The sequence below is a fragment of the Ictalurus furcatus genome, chromosome 29 (assembly GCF_023375685.1).
Source record: "Ictalurus furcatus strain D&B chromosome 29, Billie_1.0, whole genome shotgun sequence".
Classification (NCBI taxonomy): Eukaryota; Metazoa; Chordata; class Actinopteri; order Siluriformes; family Ictaluridae; genus Ictalurus; species Ictalurus furcatus.
Window position 1 is genome coordinate 6,229,367 of NC_071283.1, and position 13,362 is coordinate 6,242,728.

The 13,362-nt window shown below is 34.8% G+C and overlaps 1 protein-coding gene across 1 annotated transcript in view; it reads right to left on the reverse strand.

The window, feature by feature from the left end:
- Positions 1 to 13,362, reverse strand: part of lmbrd1 (LMBR1 domain containing 1) — a 71,251-nt gene that overhangs the window by 17,524 nt on the left and 40,365 nt on the right. Inside the window, exons 10-14 of the mRNA XM_053618947.1 lie at positions 10,871 to 10,935; positions 10,463 to 10,565; positions 5,600 to 5,704; positions 4,243 to 4,392; positions 2,175 to 2,229 (exon numbers count right to left, since the gene is read on the reverse strand). Coding sequence (XP_053474922.1) covers positions 2,175 to 2,229; positions 4,243 to 4,392; positions 5,600 to 5,704; positions 10,463 to 10,565; positions 10,871 to 10,935 — 478 coding nt within the window. The remainder of the gene's footprint in view (positions 1 to 2,174; positions 2,230 to 4,242; positions 4,393 to 5,599; positions 5,705 to 10,462; positions 10,566 to 10,870; positions 10,936 to 13,362) is intronic.

Consider the following 13,362-nt stretch of genomic DNA (forward strand, 5'->3'; position numbering starts at 1 on the left):
AATTGACAAGCTCAAGTTTTCTCATGCCTACTTGTGCGTTATATTGTGGCACATTAATGCTACCATCTCTAAAAAACAAACAAACAAACAAAAACTTTAACCGTGCTCCTAAATTTTTGTAATTAGGAGCAAGTGCTCCTAAAAAATTGTTACCGTAGAGCCCTGTAGAGGTCAATTTATCCATTCACTCACACTGCTAATGACTATCTTAGAAAATCTACAGTTATAAAATAATCACATTTCCTTACTTTTGTCATTATCTTACAGCAAATATGTTTAGGTCTTCGTAACTGAGAATAGGTAATGGAATTCTCATCGTGCTTTGGAAGAAGGAATGATGGTCTGCATGTTTATAAAAGATGTTGGGTTTAAAAAAAAGGAACCTTTTGGAGTCACTGACTTATGAAAATTGTTATGTTTGAGCCAGAGTGTGCAATACTCCATGTATAATCCAGGACAGGGTGAAATGTGGAGAAGGTAGAAATAAACAGTTGGAGCTCTTTGAGTGAACAGGAAGCAATTCCAAAAATGTAAGGAACAGTGTGGATACATGTGCAGTGAATTATAGGTTTTTTTCCCCCTCAACAAAACCAACACAGAAGTTTGAGTGAGAAGGTCTCATTTTAATACCCATACTAACACCTCTAATCTAAGAGTAAAATTTCATTAAAGTTGAAGCAGTTTAGTGTTAACACAAGTTCAGATAATCCTAAGAGTACATCAATGGGTGGATTCTTTTCCAGTCATGCATTAAGAAAATATTTTAGAGCTTTCAATCCATCTTCATTATGATGGTTGTGTATAGAGTCTGAATAGAGTGGTGTGTTATCCAAAGGCCTTAAATTAAACACAAATCCCCAATGAATTCACTGGTTAAAAACTCATTTTAATAACAACATAGCCAAAATACATGATCCAGACTTTCTGAAGCCAATATTGTAAATGTTCATACCATATAAGGACATAAATATCATATATAAAGGAATTTGTGGAAATTTTTATAGATAAAGGTGACTAAAGTAACAAGAAATAAAAAAATTAAAAACAACAACACAGTTTAGGAGCCTGTGACAGTTTGCAAGTGTATGAAATGTTTGCAATTTTAGTTGATTTGTGATGGTTGGACTTTATTTTAAGTTCCCAGAATCATTTGAGGCCTAAAGAGGACACATTGGTGTATAGAGCTTGATGATTCTGCCTAAACGTGATGAGAGGTGCATTTTAGGAAAGGCTAGATTATGGATAGATTATCGGTCGTTATTACTTTATTACATGATCCCCTTGGCCATATTGGACCCAATTACATATCAACAAACTGATTGGGCTATTACTCTAAATGTCCTCCGTTTAGATTGGAGTGCTGTATTTTAGTGCCCTCCTCTGGATAGAGGACCTCACTGTGATCCAGACATACTGCAACACTATAAAGTAAAAAAAGTACTAAAAAAAACCTATAACGAGTACTCGGAACTTTACCATTCTTGGCAAAACATTTTGGTAGCAACTAACAAAGCAGCAAAAAGCTTGCTTTCGAAAATGAAATAATGAAATGTTTTAGCATTTAGGATCAACAAATGTATTAGCATCCATTTAGAACATCAATCTCAAAGATTTGTTCTGAATAAATAATTATATCAGTTATAAAGATATAATTGTATGAATGCAGAGCACCATTTACCACATAGACTTGGTGTTAAATGTGCTTTTGTCTGGCTTATGCTTTGTGCAGTGAACCTGGCACATGACTTAATGCCCATTATAAACAGTGAGAAATCAGATATATAAATCAGAGAAATATTTTTTATTTAGTTGCAAATGGATTGTAACCATTATTTACTTCGCAATTAATGTTTTGCTGGTTACTAGAACTTATATAATATATAGTTTTGTGTTTTTCTGGTTAGTAGCACCTTTTTTCTGAAAAATGAATTAATAAAGGCCTTCTCTTCAGCGTGTAGTTTTAATTACTATTTTAAAAGTTCATAATGAATGCATAAGGAATGGGTTTTCCACAGAAATCATATGGATTAAACAAAATTACATTCAAAACATACTATTTAAAACCAATTAACCACCAAAATCTTAATATTCCCCCACAAAGTCCACCAGTAAAACTGTAGGTAAGGATGAAAGGAAGAGAACATGAATAAAAAAAAAATAAAAAATTGTCCTACCATCCGGAGCATCTGCATCACATGTCTTTGTGGTGGCAGCAGTGGTGTAATTTTCCTGCAACAGAGGTACTCCTGTCATTAGGATATAAAGATCAGGGATAGTATATTTAATGGGTACATGAGTTAACTAGTGATTTTGACAGATTTTCTTTATCTGCTTTCCAATCTGTAAATCTGTTTTATATAAATTTTATTTATTTATTGCAGGGATAAAACAAACAAACAAAAAAAAAAAACCCACACCTTTGTGGCTTTATTTTTAGTTCCAGAAGTTGGATAGGGCTGTCAGACATGATCTCGATTAAATGAGTGATCTCATGGGAATTTCACATATACAACAGTTTAGAGAGTTTACACAGAATGCTGTGAAAAGCAAAAAACATTGAGTGAGCGAAGATTCTGTGTATGGAATTGCTTTGTTGATGAAAGAAGTCATAATATAAGCACTCTTTCAACTCATGGCAATCAGAAAAGCATCTCAGAATACACAACACATCAACCATGAGATGGATGGGCTACAACAGCAGATGTGGGCTACAACATCAGGTTCCACTCCTGTCAGCCAAGAAGAGGAATCTGATGCAGTCATTGGCAGGCTCATCAAAACTGGAAAGTTGAAAATTAAAGGAAGAAGAAAAAAAAATCACCTGGACTTCTGTCCAGTTTCGGTGAGTCTGTGCCCATGATAGCATCAGATTCTTGTTCCTGGCTAACAAAAGTGGAACCTGATCTGGTCTTCTGCTGTTGTAGCCAGTCCATCTCAAGGTTTGATGTGTTGTGCATTCTGAAATGCTTTTCTGCTCATCATGGTTGTAAAGAGTGCTTATTTGAGTTACTATAGACTTCTTGTCAGCTCAAACCAGACTGGTCATTTTCCTTTGATCTCTCTGATCAACAAGGTATTTCATCCTGCAGACCCTCCACTCAGAGGATGTTTTTTGTTTTTCAAACCATTCTGTATATACTCTAAACCCTTGTATGTGAAAACCCCAGATCGGCAATATCTGAAATACTCAAACCCAGTCCATTTGGCACCAACAACCCTTCCATGAATAAAGTCACAGAGATCACAATTTCCCCATTCTGATGTTTGTTGTGAACATTAACTGAAGTTCTTGACTTATATCTGTATAATTTTTTTGCATTGTGCTGCTGCCACATGTTGGCTGATTAGATAACTGCATGAATGTGCAGGTTTATTGGCATTCCTGTTAAAGTGACTGTTGAGTGTATATTCTTATATCTAATTACTGCAGTCAGTAACCTAGCAAAGAGCAACTGTAAAAAGAGGTTGTGTTTGAATGAATGCATTGTTGAGAGGCATGGTAAGGCTTTCTTTAAAAACAAAGTGTGCCCTGGCAGTTCAGTGCAGTGATATTTTCATAAAAGATATACAATTAGACTTCATTTGAGAAATTTGCAGTGATCACATGCCCTTTTCATGGTAGCCTGAATACGTACATCCAAAATATATTCAAAAGTGTCAAACTCAATTTAGGCAATGAGCCACATTATATTTACTCCAATGTCAAGTGAGCCGGACCAAAAGAAATCAGTTTAGCAGACTAATAACACTGTAACAAAATGTGTTAACATAACATCATTATCTGAACGATACCTTCCCATCACCTACAAAAAAATTTTATGGACGTTACCAAAAAAATATATTTTCCAAATTATGCTTTTTCCATACATGGTCTTGCATAACTATGCACCCCCCTTAAACCTGGCAGGGTTTAGTGTTGACTGACAAATATGCCTGAGAGCAAGGTCCAGGGATGACATTCAGAGCAAAATATGATAACCATATCCAATAATGGTTATTGGTATAATAGTTGGATAACCAAAATGACAGTCAAAAATAAAGTAAACAGGGTATGAATGGGGTTAGCAGATTACGGACAAGGGTCTTGTACACTGTGGTAAAAGCTATAATTAATTCACTTGTATAGCAGTGTTAACTTTTAAGTACAATTAAGGATATATTGATATAATGTATAATTATGTATAATTGGTATAATAAGTGCTCTTTGACACACATACACAAAAAAAAATCTTATTTTCTTACCTGCCATAGGTATTTTTGACTGCCATACATGACATACTGTGGGGCAAGACTGTAGATCATGTAGCTGGTGTGAAGTACAATCAGGAGCAGGATCATGCAGAGGAAGAGTAGGGCCTGTGGACGGGTTCTCTGTGGCCTGATCTTGTACAACTGCCCAGACCCACACACACACACACACACACACACACACACACACACACACACACACACAAAAAAAAAAAAAACCCACAACAATCAAATTATTGATGCAGTATTTCTGCTTGGCAAACTGATGAAATGATCCCAAAGCAAAATAAGTGGTCAGCAACAGATTTGCAGAATACTTGGTGTCATGGCAAAATACCATATTGCACAACAATTATTTGTTCCATGAAAGTTAAAATGTTTAATGTGGTAATACTATTTTGGAAAGAAGGCACCATGAATATTTGTTAGCAATAGAAGAAATCATTGTTATTTGTCACTTTCAGCTTTAGAAGAAATCAGGCAAAGCTTTAACACATTTTGCTTACACAACATAATGAATGAATTAATTTGAATTAATTCACTCATTCATATGCTAATTGTAGGCCTGATGTCACTTTTATCTCCTATTGGGTTTGAGTTTATTGACAGGTATTGTCTATTGGATAGTTGTGTTTTGCTGGCGCACGAGGTTCAGTGGTGAGACGTGCTACAGCCCTGCCACATTGTGGATGGCTTGCTGTTCTGTGGCTCAGCAACTCTGTGTTGCAAAATGAATCAAACTAATACTAGTGGATGATAAAATGTTTTGTGTTTTGGTTCTATGAGCAAAAACATCACAACAAGTAACATGTCATAAAACAAAAAAAAGTTAATTGTTCACGTTATATGTGTATTTTTAAATGACACTGTAGTCATAAAAATGGGCTACAAAATTTTTGAGCCTGTCAATAGTCCTACAATTTAAAAGCATTATTAATATCAGTCCCAGTTTTCTATGCCTACCTTCAAAGCATAAACTACAACTTTTATGACTGGTAGCAAACTTATGTCTTATAATTTTAAACAATGCTATTTGGATACTTTCTGCAAGGTAGTTGAGACGAGGAAATCATTCAAATACATGTTGCAATTTCTATGTACATTATACAAGTTATAGAAATACATTCTGGATACATGGAATTTTGCAATTAAACAGCCTTGTTTCATTCAAAAAGCCATTAAAAACATGACAGTATAATCAGTTGACCTGGCATTATATGATTAAGAAGCTTCAAGACAGGTTTACTGAAGTGTATGTACAAGTTGAACATACTTATTACTACATGATTCTCATGATTCATGTGGGGCCCTAACTAAAAAGAGAATATGAAATAAATGCAAAACTTTTTACCCTTATCCAGAAAAACCATATGCCCATATTACGAATGCCTGCCATGGAGGTGAACACAAAGTACATGGTGATAACGGTGATCAACACGTAGTCTAGAGGAAAAACCTGAAAAAGACAAAAGAAATGTTCCGTCTCAGACCTTCCCTAATGCAACAAAACTAACCATACAATACCAATAAACACATCTGTTGCCAGTCAGCATTGTTTGGGTGCAATACTCCGTGAGCTAAATGACTGATAAAATACTTAAAATTAGTAACAATTACTACATAAAAAATATATAAAAATGTGTAAAATGTGCACATCTCAAAAAAATTTAATACTGTGGAAATGTTTCCATGAGCTGTAACCTGTAATCAAGATTAAAACAAAAAAAAGGCTTGAAATATTTCCCTTTGTGTAATGAATCTAGAATATATGAAAGTTACACTTTTTTAAATAAAATTACAGAAAAAAACTAACTTTTCCATGATATTCAAATTTTTTTCCACCTGTATATTCTGTTGTAGTAGAATAGTGGGTTTTTTCTGTTAAAAACAACAAAATTGTCTGCACTGTCAAAATTGATATTTTTCAATAAGTTGTCAATGCCATCAATCTTCACATGAGACCTGTATCCCTAGCCATAAAACAGCTCAAAAAAATTTGATCCACCACCATAATTTAGGGCAGGTCATAGATCATTCATCAGTATAAGAACTTTTGGTAACACTTTATTTGCATAATCCAATGTAGATAACGTCCACACCATCTATAGTCTGTAATGAACCAACCAACCAACCAGTGAATCAACTGATTCTAAACAATGTATCAACTGATTTTTTTTAATCAGTCTTTTAGTAAAATGTCAAACTGTAGCAAAAGAATCCCCATTTACTAATTTTGTGATATTACTAGGAACGAGTAATAAACATCAAGCGCTAAAATTCGGACTATATAAAAACAGGTAAATGCAAAAGGAAATACGCTAGATAGTATGTACAAAATATCTAACTGGAAATTAAGATACAATTTTTATTTGTTGCTTCCAAAAATAAGAAAAAGTAGACATAAATGGCCTATTTTTTTTTATGTATCTACATAATGCATCTCAGTTATTATGGTTTTACAGCATCTAGAACTAAATTCACTGAAAAAAATGGTAGACTGTTTGAAAGTCGTTAAAATGATCTAATTAGCATCTTTGGTACCATTTTGATTCTCCACAACATTAATTTGCAACATTTTGCCCAAAACTGCATGGCTACTGATGCACATTTTTGATATTCTGAAATACATGCTGGTGTCTATTGCCATTAGTGCAGATAAAAATTAATTGTTTATTCCACTGTTTATACTATGTGAAATAAAAATTTAAATCAAGTTTCTGAACAATTTCATTTAATACTATATTCACATACATGGCAACTAATCATTGTGCCACATTAAAGAATACAAGAATTTAGACTCTAAATGATTTATGTGTTTAAACATAGTTAGAGGCCAAACACTGCAGGTGTGTAGGCACGTATTTATAATCGTTAGTGTTCCTATCAGGGGTTCAAGCTCAAAGCTTGTTTTTGTAGGTATAATAATAATAATAATAATAATAATAATAATAATAATAATTATTATTATTATTATTATTATTATTATTATTATTGTCTTTTTTTTCCTTCCCCTAAAACTGATTGTGCAGACCAAACCATAAGGCCTAGAGACTTGAAACTTTGACTGCACCAGTCTACAAAAGTGCACAGTCTTGCCCTGATCAGCCACACGATGGTGCTACAGTGATCAAAACAAAATATTTACAAAAAGGCCATACCTTTGGAACCTTTCGTCACAGACACAAGTGCTGAGGCTCATGACAAACAAACCATATATCTCCAATTTCAAAAACCTACTTCTACAAACTCCTCCTAGACCCTTTGTCAGAACTTCAACAAATTTTGATCAGATCATCTTCAGAAAACTTCTTCAGAAACAACCAAAAGATGTTTGATAAACCAAACTGTTTGCATATAACTTGTCAACAAATATGACAGCGAGCATACCAAAATAAACAATTTTATATTGCTGCAACGCTTCGGCATATTGATGAATGTCTTATAACAACCAGGACCTGAGAGTACACAAGTTTTGTAGCAGTGATACCTACTGGTCACGAGATATGATTTTTTATTATTTTTTGCTTATAGCTTCTGTATAATTTATCCTAAAATCATGGAAGGCATACCGAGTGAGGCATACAGAGTCGAATGATACACAATTTTACTATGTCAGCCATTTTAAGTTAAGATGCTGTATTTTACAAACGTATAGTATCACTATGAAACTCTCTATCTGCCATCATTCTGATGCCCTGAAGGTACTAAAAACTGTGGGCAGCACCCCCTTTGTGTTAAAAAAGAAAACATAAGAAAAAATTTTTATATGCTAATAAATTTTACTTCCTTATCTTACTGTCATGAAATCAGTCTGGTTAGATTTCATTGATCATACTGAAAACAATGATACCACGTGCATTGGTTGGCAAAAAAAATTCCATAATTGTGAAGTTTATTGAAAAACATACTTTTGCAAAACACCTCCTAGACCGTTCGTCAGAACTTTACCAAATTTTGCTGAAATCATCATCAGACAATCAAGACCAAAAGTTATTCAAACATTTTTGATAGGTCAAACTGTTATATAACTCGTCAACAAATACAAAGGCAATCAATAATTGTGAGGTTATATCTCCGCAACGCTTTGGCATATTGACACTAAACCTGGTGTGTCTTATAACAACCAGGACATGAGGGCACATGAGCAGGTTCGGATCAGTGCCACCTACTGGTATGAATTTATTTTTTTTTGCTTATAGCTTCTGTATAATTTGTCCTAAAATCATGGAAGGCATACAGAGTCAAATGATACCCAATTTTACTATGTTGGCCTTTTAAACTGCATGTTAAATGCTGTATTTTAAATCAGCCAATGGGAGGTGTGATCACGTTTTACATGTGTATAAATGATTGTATAGTATGCAGTGTTTCACACATACATACGCTATTTGTATAATATATTAGACCTCCTACCGTGATCCTGAAAAGGAGTAAGCGGTTGAAGATGGATGGATTAGACCTCCTATTACTTAACAACTCTGCCTCAAAAACCACAGGTGACAATCAAATCACTAAATATTTGTGATTATTTAAAAACCCTTCTTTTGCAAACTGGTCCAATGTTTTACACTCAACCTTAACAAGTACAACTCTCTGGACACCCTATGTTAATAATTGTAAAAAAAAAAAATGCTGAACTTTACTCTTTGGATGGCTATAACAAGATCTTTAAAAATATGGACTCAAAAGCCTATAATTCCTAAACGAAGTCTCAACTTCATTAATGATTCTAAAGAAGTATGCAAAATTCTATAGAGATTGGACAATAGGTATCAATTTAACAGTTATAAATATTAAAGTTCTTAAAGTGTTTGAACCACGATAATTGCTGCTCGCAGCTATATTTATTATTTTGCTTCTTCTTCCGCTTTTGAGTCTATGGCAGCCCATAGAACCGTACATAGGAAATTTGGCACACAGAGAGGGGACAGTCTGAAGTATTACCATAGCAAATTTGGAATCACTATCTCAAACCCTCTAGCGTCATCAACAGCTCAAATTTGCACTCATGTTAATAATAAATTTTGAACCCTAAGGGCTAGAAACGAAATTCTTTTTTCCACCGATTCCTTGCCTTGTGCAGAGTTGTTTTCAATTTCTGACATGCTAGATTTCCTGCCATTTTGAATTTTCTGAAAAAAAACTCATTCAATTCAATACAATTCATTAATCAAGCACATTTACTTACAACACGTTGTTCCAAAGACCTGTACAGATTAAACAAATAAAACAACAAGTCCACTAAACAACAGTCAATGATGAAATTCAGGACCCTAGTCATTATTAAACGCTAAAGAACAGAAGTACGTTTTTAGAGCTGATTTAAAACTAGACAAGGAAGAAGCAGACCTAATATGTAACGGGAGACTGTTCCACAAAAACAACCGCAAAAGCTCGATCTCCCTTAGATTTACATTTAGAGCGAGGACCAACTAATAGAAGAAGATTAGAAGATCTCAACTGTCTTGGTGGTGAGTAGGCAGAAAAGAGATCACAGATATATTTAAAAGCTTTAAAAGCTATATCTAAAGCTTTGTAGACAAACGACAGTATTTTAAAATCTATATGAAACTTAACCAGCAGCCAGTGAAGACAGGCAAGAACTGGTGTGATGTGCTCTGTCTTTTTGGTCCCCATTAAAAATCTGGCAGCAGCATTTGCACCAGTTGTAACCAGCCAAGAGATGATTGTGGAAGACAGACATAAAGCGCATTGCAATAGTCAAGCCTTGATGTGATAAGGGTGTGAATCACAATTTCCAAGTCCTTCCTTGACAAGAAGGACTTCAATTTAGTGATGGTCCTGAGAAAAAGCTGCCCCTAAACACAGCACTGTGACAGTTCTTCCACACCGCCACCTAGTGTTCATGAGATATGAAAAAAGCATATTTTTGCTTGTAACTTCTGAATGGTTTGTCCTAAAATCATGAAACTGGCCTCTATAGATTCTGTGGGGAATGGGGAATTCTGTTAGGTAATGAAAGGTGAAATCCTGAACTATCACCTCATTCATCCAAATGTCTTATAGTATAGCAAATGTATAACAAAAACAAAAGAACTGGCCTTGCCATTCCAGTACTTTTGGTACTTATGATAAAAGGACAAGTAATTACACTGATCCAGGATTAGATACTATTGTTTTTTCTAATGCTTCGCTATTAGTATTGTGTATATAGTGGACAACTTAGCTAATAACTAATAAAGCAGCCCCTCACCGGTTGTAATGCCAGCAGCAGCTCATTTAACGGGTTTGTTAGGTTTGTTCCAAAGACAATAAGGCCAGTGCTCATCCCAGATGAATACAGGGCTTTGTCCAGACTGCAATAATATAAGCACAAAACATTTCACTTTTAATTTAAAGGCTACAATGTGAAGACTAAACAAAAAATTTACTTGAGAATAAATAACCGCAGCAGGCCATTGTTTTCCATGGGTACATCTGAAAAAGGTTTCAGATATTAAATTAAGGATCTTACAGGTAAATGTGACAAATCAATAAGCTCCACTGATCAACCTTCATGTCTTTTAGTCTGCAATCCAACTAAATACAGACAAGTATTTTGGGGTGAGGGGGTGAACCTTTAGTGGAGCTTGTAATATTAGCTTAAGATGATATTGCTTACTTGGAAATGAACAGGGACACGAAGAAGAGGAGTGCCACCAGGATGAATAAAACGCCAAGCAAAATCTGAGGGCAGAGACAAGAAAATACAGAGAGAATCTTAGTGACAAAGACATTCAGTTCAACTTTCAGATTATATTATTTTTAATGCTCAACCATATAGCAATGTCACTCTGGAGCAACCTCGGTGTTAGCTTTGCAGGGAAATGCAGATAGGGCAGTTCTTTAAATGGCCTCTAGTATGACATGCAAAAACAAGGAGGAAAAGTTAGAGCATATGCACACTGTAAAATTACAAATAACCATGCAGGGCAGGACATTCTTAAAGACTGACTGTACGAGGTTAAGAAAGGGCAGACACACAGACATGTTTATGCTCACACTGAAAGAAAGAAAACAAGGAAAGAAAGAAAGAAAGAAACCGAAAGAGGGACAAGGAATAGGAGACAGACAGAAGAGTTAGTCAGAAACAGAGGTCAGCTGACTTGAGTCATCAGATATATAGCCTCTTCTGCGTGGTATCTATATTTCTATGAAGGCCTTACTGTGGTCTACATTCTATAATAGCTGCATGGGATAAGAAATCTGCACAACTCTGTATTAAGCTCCTATTTACACCTGTAACAGCTAGTGCAAACCATACATTTATGTTGATCTGAGACAAGCTGGGTTATGGTTAAAACTTCAAACTTCAGCAAGAAAACAGATCTTGGGACTTAGCGTTAATACAAAGTAGAAAAAAACAAACACTTGAAGCAGTGTTTTGTGCAACCTATGAATAAAATACACTATGTATAAAAATATAATCTATGTTATGCTTTTTTTTTCAAAGAAGCACATCATTTTTTTTATTTTTTACTTTAAATTAAAAAAAAATTATTTTATCTTAAACACTGTTTGACAGTTACTGTAACTTAAAGCAATCTAAACTATGAATTGGTGCATTTTGAGCATGCCCTATCTAACATTCTTTTCCCTTCGAGGATGTAAAATAAGGCTCTGAGCAGGAATTCATGTTGTCCTTCTAGTTCTGATGTGAAGTGGGAACTCTTCAGTCTACAGCAGCATCGCCATCTCTTAATACTTTTCAAGGGTTTAATTGTTCATGTTTGAGAATATACTACCACACAGAGGTAAAGGATAATTAACTAATGATCCCCTAAACACAAATATTTTCTCCATAATTTGCTCACATGCCAATTCCCACAATACAGCTCTCCCCTATCACACACAACTACCAAGTGAGCAGAGCGAAGGCTAACATCTGCTTCCTCCAAGACAGGTGAAACCAGCCAACCACATCTTTTATATCTACTGCTTATGCTGTATCACAGGGCAGCATAACACACACTGAGTAAAGCACAATTTGCCCTCTTCTGCATATAGGAGCATGCAGATTGGCAAGTGTTGCTGTGATTGACAGAGGAGAGAGTGTATGCAATCCCACCCACCAAGATCATGGCCAATTTTGTTCCCTTGATACCCAGCCATGGATGGACAAACTCACAATCTCATGATGATAGGGTGAATACTATTCTGCTGCACCACTCAGCTGCAGTTCTGAAGTGTGTTTACAGTGTCTATAACTCTGGATCTATAATTATGTTTACCTCAGAAGCCAGCTTCTGATAAATCCATAAGAACTAGAGTACATGTAAAGCAAAATATTGATTATCTGCATCACTCCATAGCTGTAGTCAATCTAAATGAATAAAAAAAAGATATTCACAAATGAATGATCAATTAAGGGAATGTCCAAGTTAATGGATAAATAGATAAATAAATGGATTAATAAATAATCAATATGATGACTGAAGACAATATATGTTTAAACAAAAAAATCTGGAATTTAGTCTTTTCTGGGGGCAGAAAAATGCTATTGCAAGCTACTTGAAGGAAACTTCATAACAAGCACATTGATCTCATGGCTGCGAGTACACACATTTAGGTAAAATTCTAGACTATGTCTCAAACCATACAGTGCACACTAAGTATTGTACCTACAGCGCCCCCTAATAATATTGGCACCTTTGGTAAATATGAGCAAAGGCGGCTGTGAAAAATTTTCTTTATTGTTTAACCATTTGATATTTTGTTAAAAGAATTCACAAAAATACTCTGCTCTCATGGATATCAAACAATATCAAACACCGGTTTACCCAAAAAAAATATTTTATTGGCACCCCTATGAATTCATATGAGAAAAATATATATGAAATATATTCACAATGATATTTAACTTTTTATTTTTGAGTACACCTGGGTGACTAGGAAAAGGAAATTTTTCAACCATGACTTCCTATTTCACAGGGGTATAAATATGAGGTAACACATAGGCCAAATTCCCTTAATCATTCATAACAATGGGTAAGAGCAAGGAATATAGCTGTGATGTGCAGCAAAAGGTTGTTGAGCTTCACAAAATGTGAAGTGGCTAAAAGAAAATAGCACAAGCATGGAAAATGCCCATTTCAAATATCAGGGCAATAATTA